The 23,590-nt window shown below is 41.8% G+C and overlaps 1 protein-coding gene across 6 annotated transcripts in view; it reads left to right on the top strand.

Annotated features, from left to right (window-relative positions):
• Positions 1-23,590, top strand: part of KIAA0319L (KIAA0319 like) — a 106,199-nt gene that overhangs the window by 25,485 nt on the left and 57,124 nt on the right. For all 6 annotated transcript variants that reach the window (XR_008616699.1, XM_028486404.2, XM_028486392.2 and 3 more), the window contains exon 3: positions 12,376-12,890. Coding sequence is in view for 5 of the 6 variants with exons in the window: in XM_028486404.2 (XP_028342205.1) it covers positions 12,376-12,890 (515 nt within the window). In the remaining variant the exon portion in view is untranslated. The remainder of the gene's footprint in view (positions 1-12,375; positions 12,891-23,590) is intronic.

The following is a 23,590-nucleotide window of genomic DNA, read 5'->3' on the forward strand; positions in this document are numbered from 1 at the left end:
AAAAAAAGCTTTTGCACAGCAAAGGAAACCATAAACAAGACAAAAAGACAACCCTCAGAATGGGAGAAAATATTTGCAAACGAAGCAACGGACAAAGGATTAATCTCCAAAATATACAAACAGCTCATGGAACTCAATATGAAAAAAACAAACAGCTTAATCAAAAAATGGGCGGAAGACCTAAATAAACATTTCAGCAAAGAAGACATACAGATGGCCAAGAGACACATGAAAAGATGCTCACCATCACTAATTATTAGAGAAATGCAAATCAAGACCACAATGAGGTATCACCTCACACCAGTCAGAATGGCCACCATCAAAAAATCTACAAACAGTAGATGCTGGAGAGGGTGTGGAGAAAGGGAACCCTCTTGAACAGTTGGTAGGAATGTAAATTGATACAGCCACTATGGAGAACAGTATGGAGGTTCCTTAAAAAACTAAAAATAGATCTACCGCATGACCCAGCAACCCCACTACTAGGCATATACCCTGAGAAAAACCATAATTCAAAATGACACATGTACCCCCAGTGTTCACTGCAGCACTATTTACTATAGCCAAGACATGGAAACAACCTAAATGTCCAATGACAGATGAATGGATAAAGAAGATGTGGTACATATATACAATGGAATATTAACCATAAAAAGGAGTGAAATTGGGTTATTCGTAGAGATGTGGATGGACCTAGAGTCTGTTATACAGAGTGAAGTAAGTCAGAAAGAGAAAAACAAATATTGTATATTAATGCATATATGTGAAATCTAGGAAGATGGTACAGGGGTTCCCTGGTGGCACAGTGGTTAAGAATCTGCCTGCCAATGCAGGGGACATGAGTTCGATCCCTGATCTCGGAAGATCCCACATGCCGCAGAGCAGCTAAGCCCATGTGCCACAACTACTGAGCCTGAGCTCTAGAGCCCGTGAGCCACAGCTACTGAGCCTGCGTGCCACAACTGTGGAAGCCTGCACGCCTAGAGCCCGTGCTCCGCAATGGAAGAAGCCACCGTAGTGAGAAGACCGTGCACCACAACGAAGAGTAGCCCCTGCTCACTGCAGCTAGAGAAAGCCCACATGCAGCAACAAAGACCTAACTCAGCCATAAATAAATAGATAGGTAGACAGAGAAATTTTAAAAAAAGGAAAATAGTACAGATGAACCTATTTCCAGGGCAGGAATAGAGATGCAGACATAGAGAATGGACATGTGGACCCTGGGGGGGTGAGGGGGGAGGATGAATTGGGAGATTAAGACTGACATATATACACTACCATGTGTAAAATAGGTGGCTAGTGGGAACCTGCTATATAGCACAGGGAGCTCAACTCGGTGCTCTGTGATGACCTGGATAGGTGGGATGGGGTATGGGGGATGGGTGGGAGGGAGGTCCAAGAGGGAGGGGATATATGTATACATATAGCTGATTCACTTCATTGTACAGCAGAAACTAATACAACATTGTAAAGCAATTATACTCCAATTTAAAAAAAAGTTAATGAAAATAGAAAATAACCCAATTTGTCATATACAGTTAGCATAATATTCAAAGGCCTAATTTGTGATACAGTGGTATGTGTGCTCTAGTAATATCAAAAAAGATGTAACTTTAGGTCTGATAACTACTGTAATTTTAATGTAATTTTGAAATGAAATATTTTGAGATGTGACAGTTGGAACACGAGAACATCTATGGTTTCCCTTGGTGACAAAGGGAAAGGTACTGTTCAATTCAATTCCTCCCCCCCCCAAGAAAAAAGTACGTGCAAATTTTGCCTATGAAATATCCTAACCGTGTATAGTTTTCCACAGAAACTTGGTTCCCCCTGCACCCCCCACCCCCAGTTCCCAGGAGAATTTATCAGCTGCTCTTTTTTTTTTTCCAATAATACCAGTGGGGCATTCTCTCTACTCCCATTCCCACCATCTCAGACCTTCCATTGGGATACTATTTGATGAACTTGGTTAAAGTATGAATTCCCAAATGACCTTAACCGTATAGTTCCTAAGATAGCAGGCGTTCTGTCTCTACTTCCTTCTTGGTTGCCAGCCAGCAGTTTCCAAGTTAACTGGAGAAGTCAAGCTTGTTACCTGAGATTTAAGAATGCTGGAGGCAACAGCACTGTCTAAATATTTCCAGAGTTGTTCACAGCTTTCTAAAAGTATTTGATGAATTTCCTTCTGGCAGTAATTCTTATATTCTATAGGCTTTTCTACTCTGCTACTTGGAATTATGAAACCTGGTCTAGATTTTGTGCCAGTTTATTAGAATTCTGTCTTTTGAGAGGTGGTAATATTAAGTAAGCATTGTTAGTTCCAGAGTCTCCTGTTTTGGGGATCCTCCAGGTAATTCATATGAGAGACCTGTATTCTCTGCTTTGTCAAGACTTTAGAAAGAAAGGGATTGGCTCTGCCTTCCTGTTTTCACCCTGGGTAAGCTTTCTGTGTGCTCCTACTAACAGTGAGTTCTATCTAGACTTTCCCAAAGGAAAAGTCTAAGATTCTACCAACTGTAAGCCCTTTTTGGTAAGGATTTAGTATTACTTTTGTTTAGGCCCTGGGAGCAGAGCCAGGCTCTGGCCGTGTGGGCAGGAGAGGAACTGATCTAAAATTGGAGCTTATTTTCTTTTTTTTTTTTTTTTTTTTTTTGCGGTACACGGGCCTCTCACTGTTGTGGCCTCTCCCGTTGCGGAGCACAGGCCCTGGACGCGCAGGCCCAGCGGCCACGGCTCACGGGCCCAGCCGCTCCACGGCACGTGGGATCCTCCTGGACCGGGGCACGAACCCGCGTCCCCTGCATCGGCAGGTGGACTCCCAACCACTGCGCTACCAGGGAAGCCCCATCTTACCTTTTATCCAAGTTACTTCTAGAATCCAATATTGACTCTTCCACTGCTTCCCAGCTTCCTCCTCTGATGCATCCTTTTTCTCAAGAGTAACAATAATGAAAACTGAATCTCAGAGAGGTTAAATTACTTTTCAGAGGTTAAATTACTAGTAAATGATAGATCTAGAGCTGAAACTAGAACCCTTGTCTTTTAATCTAAGAGGAAGAATTATGATCCACTGAATAGATGAAAAAGAACTGCTCCCTCTCCCACATTTTTGTTATTGAATACATAATGGAGCAACATTAAATAACATTTAATTTTAAAAAACCACTCAAATTCCCACTAACTGAACATATAAACTAATACATCAGAGTACCTCCTCCCCTTATTGGGAACTATTGGGACTAATTTTTTTAGCAACACTAAAGCAAGCTAACCTCCCCCAGACATTACCTGTCATCAGTTCCTCATCAGTTATTCCTGGTCACTGTTGAAGATATAAGTGCTTCAGATCATCTGTTCTCTCCCAGGCTCTATTCCTTTGAGCTAATACAAAGGATCAGATTGTCAGATAAGACTCACAAGAATCAGAGATCTTACCCATTACTAAGCTTTAGTAATCCTTTTTTTTTTTTTTTTTTTTTGCTGTGTTGGGTCATCGTTGCTGCGCGTGGGCTTTCTCTAGTTGTGGTGAGCGGGGGCTACTCTTCGTTGCAGTGTGCAGGCTTCTCATTACGGTGTCCTCTCCTGTTGCGGAGCACGGGCTCTAGGCGTGCGGGCTTCAGTAGTTGTGGCTCGCGGGCTCTAGAGCGCAGGCTCAGTAGTTGTGGTGCACGGGCCCAGCTGCTCCGCGGCATGTGGGATCTTCCTGGACCAGGGCTCGAACCCGTGTCCCCTGCATTGGCAGGCGGATTCTTAACCACTGCGCCACCAGGGAAGCCCAGTAATACTTTTAAGAATATGGAAATCAAGAGGTATAAGTGAAGTAGGGAGAGTCTGGCACATCCTGTATGAACCCGCAGGTTGTTCCTTCCCTCGTTGAACATGTTCTCTCCAGCCCAGAGTAGTGGATGAGATCTGTAACTGAGGCTTCCAGGTCACCTCACAAAGCAGGGAGAATGTTTGGGTTATGAAACATTTCTCTGTTATACTACCAGATAGTTGTATAGCTTATGCGACATTCTTTGAGGAGCCATGGAAGCAAAAGAAGTCCTCCCCACCTGCTTTTATCTCCTCCTCTTTCAAGATCTTAATTTAACCAGAGCTGCTAGTAACAACTAAGGAATTAGAATTTTTTGCTACCTTCTCTTCGACCTTGTAATCTCCATAAATCCCCTTGACCATTTCCCTGGAGTCTAAACATGTTCCCCTCTCCCCCGCATTCCATTGGTAAGACATCCTCTGAAACTTGCCTGAAAGCTTTCACCATTTTATACCAAGGATGGATAGGCAGCCATCCTGTCATCAGTTCCTCATCATATTTTTCCATCTTCTTTTTTTCTTGCTATGAAGTGCCTTAACCATTACAATTTGTGTGAGTCTGATTTGACATTCCCATATAAATTAGTGCTTTTCAACTCACTGGCACTTACCACCCCTCCCTTCCTAACTTTTTAACTGTGACAAGAATCCACTGAGTTACTAAACCCCCTCTATACTCTAACTCGTCAGTCAGGACATTGGATAGAGAGAATGTTCTGAGACCTGGCTTTCTCTTGGGGAAATACATATTTCTCTCTAGCCTGCAGGCAGTGGTTGCTCATTCTCCCATATCCCATTTACCTCTGAGTTTGGAGGTGGAGCTGACTCCTCACTGTTATTTCTTGAACACTACTCCTCCACTTTCATGTAAAAACTTCTTCTTTTTGAGGTTTATAACACTTCTTACCCCTAATCATTACTCATCTACCAACTGTCATTCACCTTCTCTGATTTATTGTGGCATATGGGCCTCATCTCTTTTCAAAGTTCTGCCATCAGGGCTTCCCTGGTGGCGCAGTGGTTAAGAATCCGCCTGCTAATCCAGGGGACATGGGTTTGAGCCCTGGTCCAGGAAGATCCCACATGCCGCGGAGCAACTAAGCCCGTGTGCCACAACTACTGAGCCTGCGAGTACAACTACTGAAGCCTGCACGCCTAGAGCCCATGCTCCGCAACAAGAGAAGCCACCGCAATGAGAAGCCCGTGCACCACAACGAAGAGTAGCCCCTGCTCGCTGCAACTAGAGAAAGCCTGCATGCAGCAACAAAGACCCAACTCAGCCAAAAAAAAAAAATCTTGCCATCAGCCTGGATGTCTTCAGTATGACCCTCTCATTACCTGGCCATCTGACAGTTCATTTGTTCATTCTTCAAATACTTCCTTCATGCATACATGCATTTATTTGTGCATTCATTCGAAAAGCGTTTTTGATCACCTACAATGTGATGTGCCGAGTCCTATGCTAGAATTGAAGATACAGTGGTGAGGGGGGGAAAAAGCCAGATGTGGTCCTCTCATCCTGGAGCTTACAGTGAAGCTGTGGGGGAAGGACATTGAACAGATGATCACACAAATACATGTAACTTTATAAGTACTATGATTACTTTGAAGGAGAGAGGCAACAGGGCCCAAAGGATGTACTAGAGAGACCTGTCTTAGCATGGAGGCTTCTCTGAGGAAATGATGGTTGAACTGCAACCTCGTGTGAGGAGTTAACTGGTTAAAGAAGGGAGGCAAGAAAATTCCAAATAGCGGGGGCAGCATGTACAAAGCCCAGTTAGGAAGAGGGAGCGTGGTGCACTTGAGGAATGAATGAAGTCTGGTGGTGGAACATGATGAAGGAGGGAGAGCATGATACAAGGTGGGGCTAGAAAGGTAGGCAGGGTCCAGATCATACAAGATCTTTTTAGGTTATGTTAAGGATTTTGATTCATTCAAGGGAGTGAAGCCATTGAAAATTTTAATATTTTAAAAATTTATTTTTCCAGATATAATACATATACATTGTACAAATTCGAAAGGTATAAAAGGGTATTTAGTGAACAAACAACTCTCATCTACCTAGTTTCCCCTCCTAAAGGCAACCATGCCAGTTTCTTGAATATTTTTCCAAAAATAGTCTATGCATACACACACACACACACACACACAATTGTATTCTTTTTCCCCACACACAAGTTGTAGTATACTGTACACACTGCTATGCACCTTACTTTTTCCACATAATGTTTTAATGTTTCCTGGACATCATTTCATATCAGGACTATAAAGAGTGGCCTTATTCATCCTAGCAACTGCATAAATCTTCCTTAGTTTATTTAACCAGTTCTCTGTTGAGGGATGTATAAGTTATTTCCAATATTTTTCCTTTCAAACAAGGTACAGTAACTATCTTTGATATCGTGTCACGTATATGATAATGTATCTGATAAATAAGTTCCAAAGTTAGCTACGTTTATTCTTTAAAGACTGAATTTCTTTCCTTCATAACACTCCATTAGTTTGCGGTTCTACGTTTATTATGTCTATTTAATCACTGTCTCCCCCATCTAAATTATAAGCTCCATCAAAGAGATACCTAGCATGAAACAGATGCTCAATAATATTTGTTGGGGATTTCCCTGGTAGTCCAGTGGTTAAGGCTCCGCGCTTCCACTGCAGGGGGCTCGGGTTCAATCCCTGGTCAGGGAACTAAGATCCCACATGCTGCTCAGTGCTGCCAAAAAAAAGCTTAAAAAAAATTTTTTTTGAATGGATGAATGAGTAAGGAGATAAGGATAATAGCTAGATGGGAAGTAAGGGCGCCTTATTAGTTAAAGCTTTGAGGTTATCTTTCACACCAGACATAAATAATTTGCATCTCTATAAAAATCAAAGTCACTTGGAACTTATCTCTTCTATAAGTTAACATCTAAATTTAGGCTCTACTCAATAGTAAATAGTAAGTCAAACAAAAGTATATTCTCTTACACCAGGGGTTGGCAAACTTTCTTAAAGGGCCAGATAGTAAATATTTTAGGCTTTACTGGTCTTACGATAACTCTATTGCAGCTACTTAACTCTGCCATTAGAACAGAAGCAGCCATAGGTAATACATAAATAAATGAATGTGACTATGTTCCAGTGAAACTTTATTTACAATAATAGGCAGCAGCTGGAGTTGGCCCTTGGGCCATAGTTGGCTCCCCTGGTTTAATGAATCAGTAATGATAACCCTTCTTTCATTCCTGATATTGTCAATTTGTAACTTTTCTCTTTTTTTCTGTCATCAGTCTGACTGCAGCTTTATCACTATTATTGACCTTTCAAACAACAAGATTTTGGTTTCATTGATTTTTCTCTGTTGTTTTTTGTTTGTTTTCTGTTTTCAGTGGTTACTCTTATCTTTATCTTTTCCTTTCTCTGCTTATCTTGGATATAATTTACTCTCTTTTTTTTCTGTCTTTTATGATGAAAGCATAAGATCTGTTTTTTTTCCTGTGAAAGTTTGGCCTTTATTTTTCCAGATCTTTTTGAATGCATATATCTACAAACAAAAAAGCTTCATTTTAAAGAATATAAATAAGACCATAATATATAAATTTTCTGCAACTTGCTTTTTTAACTTAACAAGGTATCATGGGGATTTCTTTGGCTGCATATAGAACTCTACCTAATTCTTTTCACCTGCTGTATAGTATTCTGTAGAAACTGTTTCTATATTGATAGACATTTAGGCTCTTCAAATATTTTACAGTACAAACTGTACTATAATGAAATCCTCACAAGTGGGAAGTTCTCCAGGATACAGGGACACAGAATATTTTTGTTAGATGTATAATTTATTGAATGTCTTCTCTTTGATGCTCAGAAGGAATAAACTACTTCTATGTGATTTACCACAATAACCAGATTTCATGGCTCTTTCTTTGCTATGAATTATCTTATGTTGTTTAAGGGCTGAACTTTGGGGAAAAGTCTTCCCATATTAATTTTGTTTATAAGACTTTTCTCTGGTATGGCTTCTCTGATGTCCAATAAAAACTGAGCTCTTCATATGGGCTTTCCCACAGTCATTACATCAGTAGGGTTTATTTCCACTATGACTCTTCTGATGTCCAGCAAAGGATGTATACCTGAAAGATTTTCCACATTTACTGCAGTTATAGGGTTTCTCTCCTGTATGCATCTTTGATGATTAATAAGAGTTGAGCTCTTCCTAAAGGCTTTTCTGCATTCATCATACCAGTATGGTTTCTCATCAGTATGGATTTTCTTATGTTCCAACACAGTTGCGTTATCCCTGAAAGCTTTCCCACATTCATTACACGTAAAAGGCCTTTCTCCACTATATATTCTCTCATGATGAGTAAGGGCTACCTTCTGAGCAAAGACTTTCTCGTAGTCTTCACATTTGTAAGGGCTTCTGACTGGTCTGAATTCTCTGATGACTTAAAAGGATAGAGTTTCTGAAAGCTTTTCCACATGCATTGCATTTATAGGGTTTTTCTCTAGAATGAATTCTCTAATGATTAATAATTGTTGAGTCCTTCTTGAAGAATTTCCCACATTCAGTACATCTATAAGGTTGTTTTCTTATGTGAATTTTATGATGATTAAAAGAAATGAGCTGCTCATAATGGCTATCAAACACTGTTTATGTTTATGGGATTTCTTACCAGTATGATATCTCTGGTGTCTAATAAAGGAGGAATTTGAAGACTTTCCTACATTATAGTACTACTTCTCTGTGGAGCTTCTGCCCTCCCACTTCAGGCCTATATCAATTATGACACTTTTTTTTTTTTTTTTTTTTTTTTTTGTGGTACACAGGCCTCTCACTGTTGTGGCCTCTCCCGTTGTGGAGCACAGGCTCTGGATGCGCAGGCTCAGCGGCCATGGCTCATGGGCCTAGCCGCTCTGTGGCATGTGGGATCTTCTTGGACCGGGACACGAACCCGTGTCCCCTGCATCGGCAGGCGGACTCTCAACCACTGCACCACCAGGGAAGCCCCAATTATGACACTTTTTGTTTGCCCTTTCAGAGCAGACGGTTCAGAATTATTTTGCTTTAGGGCTGACATCTTTGTTTCAAACCAGTACGCCTGGACTGCACAGGTACCTGGTGGAACTTCTCACACTTCCATCCAGGGCTCTGCCCCTTGCTCCACCTGGGCTATTAATTTTGGTTTGAAAGAGAGAAAAGCCCCATAACAACAGATTCCTGTAGATTTCCAACATCATATCTCTGTACATGTCCATTGAATGGCATCCAGGTGTCTTCATTCAATCTGGGTAGAGGCCATAGCCTCATCCCCAAATGTCAAGGATCCCTAGATCTAGGCTCTTGGTAGTCTTGGAGCCATCTGTCTTCTGAAGTATTCTTCCACGCAAGGGCAGAGAACGCTGCTTAGGCCAATAGTTCTGGATGCTAGAAGTCCAAAATCAAGGTGTTGGCAGGGTTGGTTCCTTCTGAGACTCTGAGTAGAATCCTTCTTTGACTCTTCCTAGCTTCTGGTGGTCACTGTCAATCCTTGACTTTCCTTGGCATGCAGCTGTATCATTTCATTCTCCGCTTCTGTCATCACATGGCACTCTCCCTATGTGTCTTTCTAGATCATTGATTTTAGACTTTCTTCTTTTCTACAATAAGCATTTAAAGCTATAAATGTCCCTCTAAACGTTGCTTTAACTGCATCCCACTAATTTTAATATGTTCTGTTTTCAGTTTCATTTAGTTCAAAATACTTTCTAAACTTTCATGCAGTTTTAACCTACACTTGGTGTAAATTAGTATTATACCAAGGGAACCACTATCCAGCTGTCTGGAGGTCTTTCTCTATGTAGCTTCGTCCTTTCCGGTAGTCTCTAGCTATCATAGTCACCCTGAATTCTGTTTCCTCAACTCAGCAAGACCACCCTACTCTGCTTGGGTTCTTCCTGTTACACAGTCTGCAGCATGCCTATCCTGTAAACGGAAAGCCAAGGTGGTCCTAGAGCTCACCCTTGTTTATTTCCTTTTTCTCTGGGATCACAGCCCCAGACCACATGTTGTTCAGTGTCCAAAAACAATTGTTTCATATATTTTGTCTAGTTTTCTAGTTTCTCATGGTAGGAAAGCAAGTCCTATGGCAATTTCTCCTTCAAGGGCAGAAGTGGAGGTTACAGTACATTAAAAAAAATTAAATAAAATAGTGGCTTATAGAAAACTGAACGTTATTTTCATCTTTGTGGACCTTTTCACTATATTAAATATGAGAGACTTTTTCTGAGAAGAATGATGGAAAGTTGATATAAAGGTAACTGACAGTAGTTAACTGATGTAACAATTTACTGATTTCAACAAACTCTGTACACTCAGCTGTTACCAAGATTCATACCGTTGGTTATTGTTTAGGAAGGTGGATGAGGAAATGAGCATTTCCATAGCTTTTGGTAACTTCGTTTTTTTCATAGTTTCTATTTATTCATCTTTTCTTAAGTAAGTTCTATTTTTTTCTGGCCTCTAAATTGTCTTGTCTGATGTTAGGTTGGTGCCCATGTTTCTCTCTTTTTGTTTAAAGAACAATGGCAGGGACTTCCCTGGTGGCGCAGTGGTTAAGAATCCGCCTGCCAATGCAGGGGACACAGGTTCGATCCCTGGTCTGGGAAGATCCCACATGCCACGGAGCAGCTGAGCCTGTGCGCCACAACTACTGAGCCTGTGCTCTAGAGCCTGCAAGCACAGCTACCGAGCCCACGTGCCACAACTACTGAAGCCCGCACGCCTAGAGCCCGTGCTCCGCCACAAGAGGAGCCACCTCAATGAGAAGCACGCACACTGCAACAAAGAGTAGCCCCCGCTCGCTGCGACTAGAGAAAGCCTGCGTGCAGCAATGAAGACCCAACGCAGCCAAAAATAAATAAATAAAAAATAAATAAATTTTGAAAAAGAAAGAAAGAAAGAACAGTGGCAGATTGGCTGCCATAGTGCTTGACTCCATAATCCAGAAGGCTGCCTATTTTTCTCTTATCTCTCAGTTGACTGGTGTCCACATTTAGTAATTGTTTCCTGGGAGTCACGATGGCTTTGGCAGATTATCCAGTTGTTGCTTTAGTCAGTCATAGCCCTTTTTCAGTTATGTGTACATGCAGACATGACTATCCATCTATTCAGTGGTTTGATTCTACTACATATTTCCTATATGTAATTCTACAATAAAATTTTATGTTATAACCCCAGGGCTAGGGCTAGGGTGAAGAAAGAGGTACCTAGGGTATGAAATTTCAGGAAACATTCACTCTCAAGATAGGGGTAAGCTGGGACTTCCCTGGTGGTCCAGTGGCTAAGACTCTGCACTCCCAATGCGGGCCGAGGTTCGATCCCTGGTCAGGGAACTAGATCCCACATGCAGCAACTAAGAGTTCGCATGCTGCAACTAAGACCCTACGCAACCAAATAAATAAATAAATAAACATATATATATATATATATATATTTTTTTTTAAAAGGTTGGGGTAGGCCAGCCCTGCGCTTACATGACTCTAAGAGTGAGCACTCTAAGAGTGTGCCTGAGGCATCTCTCTTGCCTCATCCTGGTTCTGGCCTTGTATAACCCTGACCATAGTTGGTTACAGACACCTATATAACTAAGACCTTAAAATGAACTCTGTATAAGAACTTTAATTCAGAACATGCTTTGACTTTATTTCATCTAAGAAAACAGAAATGAGGTGATATTTCAGGAAAATCAGTACCATGCCTGAAAACATTCAGTGGCTCAAAAGTTTATCTGTAAGGGACATTAGCCGGAATTTTGGACCATGTTATCTAGGTTAACCACAGTAGGTCATTGCTGTGCTTCTATTCCTTTATTTCTTTTTCTCTTTTTTAAAATTAATTTTTATTGGAGTATGGTTGCTTTACAATGTTGTGTTAGCCTCCAATATTTCTTATTATGACACGGCTTAGAACTTAGAAGTTCATTCTAGCAGAATACCTCTCATGATTAAAATTTTTGGTAAGCTTGACTGACTACTGCTCTGGCTGATGCTGTGATATGCAAAACCACCTGACTTTGGCAAACCATTGATTAGAGAATGGATGAACCTGAATCCTGCAATAGGTCAAGAGTACTCAATTTGTGTTGCTACCAGTTCAGTGGGCAGAGTACTCCATCTTCTTCAGCTGGCTGCTCTTCTGGTCCCATAATCTTCATACTGTCCCTGAGAAATGCCTTGGAGGTGAATGTGAGGTCAAGTGGTGGGACTCTGCCCCCATCCTTCAGTACACTTCCATCAGAAGAGCTCTTTTGTTTTTTTTTGTTTCATGAACTGGAGTTCTGTTTAAAAGGTCTACATGCAAGGGACTCATTGAGGAGGGGAGCCAGTGATGAATGTGGAGCAGTACTTCTACAAGCTAAAATATCCTGAGCCAAAAAACTCTCTTTTGTGTCTTTTATTCCACTTACTAGACAGCTTTCCCACCCTCTTAAAAACCAATCTTCAAAACAGCCTCAAATGTTGGTATTCAGGACTCTTTACAGAGCTGTAGTCTCTGTTTTTATTTCATTTTTAAATGTTTTCATTCTTTGTTTTTAGATGCCAAGGAGAGCAGGTGCCAGCAGACGAAGACACAATTTGGAGTTGGCCTGAGATCTGGGGGAGTAAATCACCTCCGGCTTCTTGAAGGAACCCCCTCTCTCCAGACATGTTGGGCTGCCTGCTGCCAGGGCTCTGCCTGCCATGCCTTTTGGTGGTTAGAAGGGATGTGCATTCAGGCAGACTGCAGCAGGCCCCAGAGCTGCCAGGCTTTTAGGACAGACTCTTCCAATTCTATGCTGGTGTTTTTAAAAAAATTCCAAATTGCAGATGACTTGGACGTTCTACCTGAAGATGATGTACCACATATTCTGGGGCTAGGTTGGAGCAGGGTATCTTGGAGGAGGCAGAGCCCACCCAGAACTCCACTCAGACCTACTTTATCTTCCAGTGACCAGCAGAGCTTCATCAGGAAGCTTCGGAAGAGAGAGAGTCCCAGTGAAAAAGTAGCTACAGTGACGCAGCCTTCTAAAATGAATGAGCAAGGTGATCTGAATACCACTAGCTCTGCAGAGGTAAGCATATTATGAATAAGGAGCAAAGAAACTGTTTAATCTGCTTTTACATTTGGCATACATGAGTTATGAAGCTGGTGCTTGTGGGCCAGTGTTCATAGGCTGAGGAGTGTATGTATAAAGCTGCTTGGTGTCATCTTAGTAGGTGCTGCTGCCCAGATGTTCAAGGTAATTTGACCTTAGAGATGTTCTTTCCGTGCAAGTCTGACCATTGTTTTGGTAAAAGCAGAAAGCTGCTCATTATCTAGTCTAAGCTGGTTCTTGGCTACAGGTAAGTGCAGTTGTGTGGGTGTCAGTCTCCACCAATAATTCTGCAGTGTTTTCTGCCAGATTGCAAAACACTTGATTGATGTGGTTGCAGTCAAGTTCTCCTCCTCCTCCCCCGTCTCCCTCCTGTAAACACATTTCTTATGAGGTAGTTTCTATTCCACTCTGAAGTAACCATGCCTGGTATTGCAGATTAAGACCTGACCTGCTGGGCTGGGAAGCTGGATGTGGCCATTAGCCCAGAGGTCTCGGGTGAATTCTTACCAAGCTTTGTATGCCAAGGGAGATACCACCGGTAGAGTTTATCCTGCTTGTTATGTTTCTTCATTGTTGATCTTCCTGGGCAAATGATTAAAAGGAATGACTCACTCTGTGCTCATTCTCCCTTGATTGCTGTGACTTATTTTTGTATTTGTTTTGTCCTAGTGGTCTCTATCAAGTTGAAGCCATAGTAGGGAGGCTACTACATGCTAGGCACTGTGTGTGCTAATCATTATATTATGTCATTTTGTTTAATTTTCATAGCAATATTTCCAAGTATGTATTATTAGCCCCGTTTTACTAGTGAGGAAACTGAGGCCCAAAGAGGTTAAACAATTTGATCATACAGCTAATGAATAACAAAGTTAGAATTGGAACCCAGATTTAACATTAAGAAAAAACCTTTCAGTGCAATATTAGAGATACAGTGTTAGGTTCAACATGCCCATAAACATTTATGGACATTTATTATAAATGTCAGGTACTTTTCTGAGCGCTAGAGATATAAAGGTAAACAAGACATGATCTGTGCCCTCAGGGAGTTTACAGTCTAGTGGAGACGCAGGCATGAAGATGGGTATTTATGATAGTGTATAATTATTGCATTAGTTGATTTAGGAACAGTAGGAACACAAAAGAAGAAGTGATCCTCCTGAGCAGGCATGTGATGTGTATGTACAGGGAAGACTTCACTGACATGCTTATTTCTTGAAGCACGTGTAGGATTTCACTAGGGGTTTAAAGGTAATAACATTCTGGAGGGAGATCCAGTGTATGCAAAGGCTTGGTTACACATTTACTATCTGCAAGGTCCTGTACTAAAAGCAAGGCACTAGGAATATTATAGCAAATAAGATCATGATTCCTGCGCTAATGGAGCTTACACTCTGACAAGGAAAGTAGACATGACATTTATGATAATTAAATAATTATAAGCTTGATGCACATTATGAGAGGGTAAGTGGAGTGCTATAAGAGCATCTAACAGAGACCTAATCGAGACTGAGGGCCACCCTAAGTAAGGAAAGCTTAAGCTGAGACTTAAAGTAGAAGTAGGAATTTGGAAAAGAAACAGGCAAAGAGTAATTCAGGCAGAAGGAATAACAATTTCAAAGTTTGTTAGGTGCCCTAGAAAATTGGAAGATCAGGAAGTTGGGAGAGACTGGTCTTGCTTGGCAGACAGAGCAGGAGAGCTAGTGGAGAAAGAACAGGCTTCAGAGGTGTGCAGAGCCTTGAGGCCTTCTTAAAGTATTAGTTTATCTTAAGCAGGGAATGAAATGATCAGATATGTTTTGTGTGGTGAGTAGACTGGAGAAGTGCAAGAATGTACGTGGAGCAATCAAGTAGGAGGCTCTTCAGGCAAGGGAACCATCTCACTAAAGAAGGCAGTTGAAGATACGGGAAAGGGGGTAAATGATAAATACTCCCTCAGAGCTGAGGTTCTCAAACTTTAACAAGTGTCAGAATCACTTGGAGGCCTCGTTCAAAACAGCTTGCTGGGCCCCAGCTCCAGAGTTTCTGATTCAGTAGGTTTAGAGTGGGGCCTGAGAATTTGCATTTGTTACAAGTTCCTAGAGTGCTGATGCTGCTAGTCTGGGAACCACACTTTGAGAACCATGCCTTATAAGGCAGGTGGGTTAGAATCCAGAGCACAGGGCTTCCCTGGAGGCGCAGTGGTTGAGAATCCGCCTGCCAATGCAGGGGACACGGGTTCGATCCCTGGTCCGGGAGATCCCACGTGCTGCGGAGTAGCTAATCCCGAGTGCCACAGTTACTGAGCCTGTGCTCTAGAGCCCGCGAGCCACAACTCCTGAAGCCGGCGTGCCTAGAGCCCATGCTCCACAACAAGAGAAGCCACCACAAGGAGAAGCCCCTGCACCACAACGAAGAGTAGCCCCCTCTCACCGCAACTAGAGAAAAAGCCCGCGCGCAACAGGAATAAAGACGCAGACGTAGAGAATGAACTTGAGGACACGGGGAGGGGGAAGGGTAAGGTGAGATGAAGTGAGAGAGTGGCATGGACTTATATATACTACCAAATGTAAAATAGATAGTGAGAAGCAGCCACATAGCACGGGGAGATCAGCGCGGTGGTTTGTGACCACCTAGAGGGGTGGAATAGGGAGGGTGGGAGGGAGACACAAGAGGGAGGAGATATGAGGATATATGTATGTGTATAGCTGATTTACTTTGTTATAAAGCAGAAACTAACACACCATTGTAAAGTAATTATACTCCAATAAAGATGTTAAAAAAAAAACCCAAATGGAAGGACCTTCTACAAAACTAGTAGTGTTAAAATATGTCAAGATCATGAAAAAGAAAGACAGAACTGTCATAGACTGGAGGGAACAAAGGAGATACAACTAAATGCAGCGTTGGATGCTGGATGAGTCATGGACAAGAAAAAAGACAGTGGAAAACAGGCAATATTCAAATAAGGTGATTAGTTAACAGTACTATATGAATGTTAATTTTCTGGCTTCAATATATATGTAAGGGGGCTTCCCTGGTGGCGCAGTGGTTGTGAATCCGCCTGCCAATGCAGGGGACACGGGTTCGAGCCCTGGTCTGGGAAGATCCCACATGCCGCAGAGCAACTAAGCCCGTGCGCCATAACTACTGAGCCTGCGCTCTAGAGCCTGTGAGCCACAACTGCTGAGCCCGTGTGCCACAACTACTGAAGCCCACGTGCCTAGAGCCCGTGCTCTGCAACAAGAGAAGCCACCGCAGTGAGAAGCCCGCGCACCACAACGAAGAGTAGCCCCCACTCACCGCAACTAGAGAAGAGCCCGCGCGCAGCAGCGAAGACCCAACACAGCCAAAAATAAATAATAATTAAAAAATAAATAAATTGTAAAAAAATCAATTAAAAAATATATATATATGTAAGATGTTAACCTTAGGAGAGACAAGGTGAAGAGTATTTAGGAACTCTGTACTATGTTTGCAACTTTGCAAAATAAAAAGTTTTTAAAAAGGCAGTGCCTGACACACGCACACACACAAAAAACCTGCGCGCAGCAATGAAGACCCAATGCAGCCAAAAATAAATAAATAAATAAATAAATTTATTAAAAAACAAAAAAGAATCCAGAGCACAGAGCACAAGATTAGCCTTAAGCAGGAGGAGAGACATCTCCTTCATTGTGATAGGAAGGAAGAAATGGGTGGATATAGTTGCAGCTAAGGTGGACTTTTAGGTTTGATAGGAGGAAACTGTGGTAGTTCTAATCTCATTCTTGTTTTTTCTGAAGTGGGATAGATCATTTATTGAAAGTAGAAGTAGAGGTAGGTAGAGTGGGGTTAGGTGGGTAGTAGGCAGGAAAATGAGAGGTCTGGAGAGAGTGGTAAAGGCCTGAAATGGCCATTGTGAGGGGTAGGAGACTGTAAACTAGGTAAGGAAATAGAAAGATTGCTGGGTGTCAGTGAAGGTGGAGACCATGAATTTATAATTATAGTTGTATGATTCTCCTCAGTAGCTCTCAGCAACCCTGTCAAGAAAAGGCTGATAGTTTGATTCATCCAAGATTAGAACTTTGCCAATTTTGTGTAGAAGGAAATTGGGGCGTTGAGACTGAGGTTGTTGTCAAGAGAGTGGATGAAAGAGAGATATAAGAAGAAAGGAAAAGAGACAAAAATAGGAGGGGCTGAAAGAGATTCAGTAGAGGAGTCTGGCATTCAGAGGTTTCGATGATGGGAAGCAGATATAGGGGGACAGGTAAATGTGCTGGAAGGACAGAAGGTAGTCGTCAGAGAGTGAGATTTGAATTTAATATTCTGGAGGTGGAGAAGATACGGTGATTAGAGGATCTAGGGTGAAGCTATGGAAGAGAGTTGCTGGGGTAGAGCAGAGAAGAAATTTATTGGTGACAGGGAGCTCATAGAACATGTTGAATGAGTTATCCATGTAGACACTGAGATAGACTTTAATAAGGATGATGATAATGATGACAGCAGTAGTAGCTGATGTTTACTGAGTACTTACTACTATTAGTAAGTACTATGTACTTAGTACTATGTCAGGTACTATTTCGAACGCTTTACACGAATCAACCCTTTTAATCTATGCAACAAATCCTGTGAATTACTATTACCATCTTTATTTTATAAATGAGGAAACTCAGGAAAAGAAAGGTTAAGGAACATGGCAACATAGCTATATGTGGTAGTAGTACCAAGACTGGAACCCAGCAGTCTGATTCTATCTGGAGTCTGTCCTCTTAATCTGCTTACTCTTGAGGCAACACTTGCAGTGAAGAGGAATTTTGAGATCCAGATGTCAAAGCCATCAGTAAAGTAGGAGGAGTAATGAGTAAGTTGAGAGATGACAGCTATGATGAGAGTTGAATTATTGTGCAGCAAGATAGCAAAGAAGAGGTTTTTACAAAGAAGATAGAAGAGTAATGATTTGCAAAGGCATTGAGAAGGGGAGCAAATAAAATAGCAACCTACCTTTAATCCTAAAGTGTGGGAGAATAAGTAGCCATCATATTGTAGAGATAGATGGGAAACAGTATCCTCAGGGGAGGGCAGGCTTACACTTAAGAATAGGAGGTCAGGGCTTCCCTGGTGGCGCAGTGGTTAAGAATCCGCCTGCCAGTGCAGGGGACGCGGGTTCGTGCCCCGGTCCAGGAAGATCCCACATGCCGCGGAGTGGCTAGGCCCATGAGCCACAACTACTGAGCCTGCGTGTCTGGAGCCTGTGCTCCGCAATGGGAGAAGCTGCAACAGTGCGAGGTCCGCGCACCGCGATGAAGAGTGGCCCCCGCTCTCCACAACTGGAGAAAGCCCCGCTCGCCGCAACTGGAGAAAGCCCTCGCATAGAAACGAAGACCCAACACAGCCAAAAATAAATATAAAAGATAAATACATAAATTTAAAAAAATATTCCGTGAATGTTTAAAAAAAAAAAAAGAATAGGAGGTCAGGGACTTCCCCGGTGGTCCAGTGGTTAAGACTCCGAGCTTCCAATGCATGGGGTTTGCGTTCAACCCTTGCTCCGGGAACTAAAATCCCACGTGCCATGTGGTACGGCCAAAAAAAAAAAAAAAAGAGTAGGAGGTCAGGGATTACTTTATGGGCATGTGACCTGTACAGTCCCCACACTGAGAAAGGCCTTGTTCTTGATTTAATGCTCTGCTCTCGTTATCTTGAAATTCTTAATTTTTGAACATGGAAACCCAAATTTTCATTTTGCACCAGATCCTGAAAATTTGTGTAGCCTCTCCTGCAGGAGGTATAGGGAACAAAACATGAAATGATTGAGCATACAGGTGACTTTCTGATCATTTGAATTGAATATTTGGAAGAAAAGGAGGTTGGGTTTTAAAGGAGAGGAAGTATAGATCATTGTAGGTATAACAGTGTGGTGTGGTAAATGGTTCACAACTGGGTTTTCCCCCAGAAAACAAAATCAAGCCCTGAGTTGTAGACTTTGCCAGTTTTCATGGTGTAAATACTACCACCGTGACCAATTTCAAGCTACCAACATGAAGTCACTGAACACAGATTTGGCAGAGATGAACATAGTCGGCATATGACCTGGCTCTAGCACACCACAGGATAATTATGATCAATAAAATTGGACCAGTAAAATTAGAACTATTGTAGATTTAGGCCTGACGGTCTTCTGGAAGATGATAAAAACTCAAACTTAGGCCTTACGAAATTCAGGTATATGCTGGAGGGAGGATCCTGAAGTTGTGTTGGCTGGGGAATTCTTTTTCTTGTTGTTCACCAGTCATAGGCAGTGGCAATAAATTGCTTCTAGTGAACAGGATCTCAGGCTTTATGGTCTAACATGGAGAGTGGGTGGACGTGGGGGGAGGAGTATTGAACTTGAACTTTGAAGCCCTAGGAGTGGGAGTGGGCTTTGTGCAGTGTCGCACATAGGCGTTTGGCATCACATGTTGGGAACTGCAAGCATTGCTGAAAAATGGGGCAAAGTGAAGTCTTCAGATCCAGACAAGTTACATTTGACTTTATATGCCATGCTTAGGAGCTTGATTCTCATGCTGAAGGCCATGGATAGCTCTGGAAGGGTGATAGGAACTCCTTGTACATTCAGAATAGTTAATTGCTAGGCATTTCTTTTAGGAGAGGACTTGGAGTTCAAACTTCTGCTCAATACATTAGGGAGAGTAAGAGAAACGTATGCACTGCAGATCTTCTAATTAGGGATGACTGACTAGCAGCAATAGTTTGTACTAAAATTTTAGTTTGTACTGTTTTCACTAAGGTAGGTCAAGAAAGTCTGCATCCAAAGGAGGAAGAAATTGTATCATAAATTACTCTTGTCTTGCCTGAAATGCCTGCAGAGTTGCAAACGCATGGGGTTGTCAGCATTTTTCATTCTTTTGAAAACATATATATATTGCATTCAAGAGTAGGTATTGTGGACCTTCAGCAATTCCAGAAGTGGAAAGGAATGTCATTAATTTATTCCCTTTTCTCAACTGAGAGAAGGAGAAGCTTGTACTGCTTGGTTTGAGTACGTCCTCCTTTCTGTATCATGAACCTCTGAATTGTTGGCGGGAGGAGCATGAAGGCTTGTTAATTGGGTACTGGCACATTTACAGTACGAGGAGGTGAGCCACTGGCAATTAATTGCCGCCAATCCTGCTTTGTGAAAGGAGGAGTGTTCTCTTTGAGCCCAGGGAATGAAGGTCCAATTAGGTATCCCCACACGTAAGGTTTGACTTTAGAAAGACTGAGGTGCTCCTTTCCCTACCGGCACCATTTCCCCGTTTCTAGTCAATATTCCAGCATTTCAACCCCTGCAAGCCGGTGGCTTTCTGTAGAACAGATGACTGAGAGGGATAAGTGAGCCAAGCTCTTGGACACCTCTCTGCTGCCTTTTATCCCCAAGGAAAACTCTTTTGCTGACTTTACAGAAGGTTGGAACTTACTTAGCTCTTATCCCAAGGTAGAGGCATGGGGTGTGGCCAGCAACAGAGACGAGCCTTGCATAACCAAGGACAGAAACCCAAGCAGTTCTATTTCCCTTCATCCTTCGTTTTGTTTTGGTTTGGTTTGTTTTTTAAGGTTTTTTGCTTGGTTGCTTTCTTTTGGTTTTTGTTTTAAAATCTTCCCTTTAATCCTTTAGGCTTGTGAAATTTTTGGCAAGGGTTCATTTATTCTTCTGGCTATTACTTCCTGACAAATTTGGAATCTCTCAGGACCTAGTTTTCTCCAGATTCTCATTCTCAGTTATCTGAGCAGCAGACACCAAAAATTTTTCAGCCCCAGACCCCCTTCCAGCCCTCTGACCTGGACCAGTTTTGTGGGTTTCTCTCCCCTCACTGACCTAGGCCCTTCCTGTACTGTGTGCATATATTCACTAAGTGCTCCCTCAACACCCCCCAACCCCCGCCATTCTAATCTTACATGAGTGGCTTGTTGCATCAAGAGAAAAACTGGGCAGCCTGTTTCCTTGTTGTGTGTGGGTATGCAAAAATCCCTGCTATAGTACTTTTCCTTTTTCAAAAGTATTAGTGCCTGAACCATAATACTTTTTCCTTATTTTTTTCTCACTATACCTGCACACTTTCTCCTCTAATCTTCTAAATCTTCTGGCTCTTTTATCTGATTATCTGAGTTTTTTTTTAAATTGAATTACAGTTGCTTTATCATGTTAGTTTCAGGTGTACAGCAAAGTGAGTTGGTCATGTATACACGTATATATCTATACATATATATGTATAAATAAATGTATCTACATTCTTTTTAAAATTCTTTTCCATTATAGTTTATTATAAGATGTTGTATATATGTCAATCCCAATCTCCCAGTTTATCCCTCTCCCCATCCCCTGGTAACCATAAGTTTCTTTTCTATATCCGTGACTCTACTTCTGTATTGTAAATAAGTTCATTTGTACCCTTTTTTTAAGATTCTACATATAAGCGGCATCATATGATATTTGTATTTTTGTGTCTGACTTATTTCACTCAGTATGATAATCTCTAGGTCCATCCATGTTGCTGCAAATGGCATTATTTTGTTCTTTTTTATGGCTGAGTAATATTCCATTGTATATATGTACCACATCTTCTTTATCCATTCATCTATCGATGGACGTTTAGGTTGCTTCCATGTTCTCGCTATTGTAAATAGTGCTGCAGTGAACACTGGGGTGCATGTATCTTTTTGAATTATGGTTTTCTCCAGGTATCTGCCCAGGAGTGGGATTGCTGGATCATATGGTAGTTCTATTTTTAGTTTTTTAAGGAACCTCCATACTGCTCTCTGTAGTGGCTGCACCAATTTACATCCCCCCCAACAGTGTAGGCGGGTTCCCTTTTCTGCATACCCTCTCCAGCATTTATTATTTTAGAGTTTTTGATGATGGCCATTCTGACGGATGTGAGGTGATACCTCATTGTAGTTTTGATTTGCATTTCTCTAATAATTAGCTATGTGGAGCATCTTTTCATATGCCTGTTGGCCATCTGTTTGTCTTCTTTGGAGAAGTGTCTATTTAGGTCTTCTGCCCATTTTTTGATTGGGTTGTTTGGTTTTTTTGATATTGAGCTGCATGCGCTGTTTGTATATTTTGGAGATTAATCCCTTGTTGTTCACTTCATTTGCAAATATTTTCTCCCATTCTGTGGGTTGTCTTTTCGCTTTGTTTATGGTTTCCTTTGCTATGCAAAAGCTTTTAAGTTTCATTAGGTCCCATTTGTTTTTTGTTTTTTGGTTTTTTTTGCGGAACGTGGGCCTCTCACTGTTGTGGCCTCTCCCGTCGCAGAGCACAGTTCCGGGATGCGCAGGCTCAGCGGCCATGGCTCACGGGCCCAGCCGCTCCGCGGCATGTGGGATCTTCCTGGACCGGGGCGCTAACCCATGTCCCCTGCATCGGCAGGCGGACTCTCAACCACTGCACCACCAGGGAAGCCCCCATTTGTTTATTTTTATTTTTATTTTCATTACTCTAGGAGGTGGATCAAAAAAGATCTTGCTGCAATTTATGTCAGAGAGTGTTCTGCCTGTTTTCCTGTAAGAGTTTTATAGTATCTGGTCTTCACATGTGATTTTAAATGGGATTTTTTAAACTTTCTCTTTCTGATAATATCATTGTTAGTGTAAAGAAATGCAACAGATTTCTGTATATTAATCTTGTATCCTGCTACCTTGCTGAATTCATTTATCAGTTCTAATAGTTTTTGTGTGGAGTTTTCAGGGTTTTCTATATAGAGTATCATGTCACCTGCATATAATAACAATTTTACCTCTTCCCTACCAATTTGGATATGTGTTATTTCTTTTTCTTGTCTGATTGCTGTGGCTAGGACTTCCGATACTATCTGAATAGAGTGATGAGAGTGGGCATCCTTGTCCTGTTCCAGAATTTAGTGGGAAGGCTTTCAGCTTTTTACTGTTTAGTCTTATGTTGGCTGTGGGTTTGTCATAAGTGGCTTTTATTATGTTGAGATATGTTCCCTTTATATCCACTTTGGTAGGAGTTTTTATCATGAATGGATGTTGAATTTTGTCAAATGCTTTTTCTGTATCTATGGAGATGATCATGTGGTTTTTGTCATTTGTTGATGTGATTATCTGTTTTTTTTTACTGTGTGAAATGAATTTGAAAATGTGTTTGTTGACTACCTTGTAAGTTAAGTTATGAAGTGAAGAGGGTCTTGTTGTGGATCTATTAACAGCTCCTTGCTAATTGGCAGAACTTGAGCCACAGGAAAAACAGTCTCAAAACCAGCCATATCTTAGTTAACACTCCTGTCATCCTTCCCCCTTTCTCCTTTCATGGGTGGTCTTAGTTTCTCAAGGAGATTCTGAGAAGACATAACTTTGTAACTAACTATTACAAAGATAAACCCTGCCATATTCTGAGAATATGGGTTGGGATGTTACTGAGAATTGGGTTGGGATGTACCATTCAGCTCCACTGGCTTTGCTACTGCAGAAAGATACTGTCTTTCCTCTAGTAGGATTTTTGTTAGTGACAGTAATAGTTTTGTTTTGTTTTTGGCTGCATTGAGTCTTCATTGCCACATGCAGGCTTTCTCTAGTTGCAGCGAGTGGGGGCTACTCTTCGTTGCAGTGCATGGGTTTCTCATTGCAGTGGCGTCTCCTGTTGCAGAGCATGGACTCTAGGTGCGTGGGCTTCAGTAGTTGCGGCAGGCAGGCTCAGTAGTTGCGGCACGCGGGCC

This window comes from Physeter macrocephalus, chromosome 3, assembly GCF_002837175.3.
Source record: "Physeter macrocephalus isolate SW-GA chromosome 3, ASM283717v5, whole genome shotgun sequence".
Classification (NCBI taxonomy): Eukaryota; Metazoa; Chordata; class Mammalia; order Artiodactyla; family Physeteridae; genus Physeter; species Physeter macrocephalus.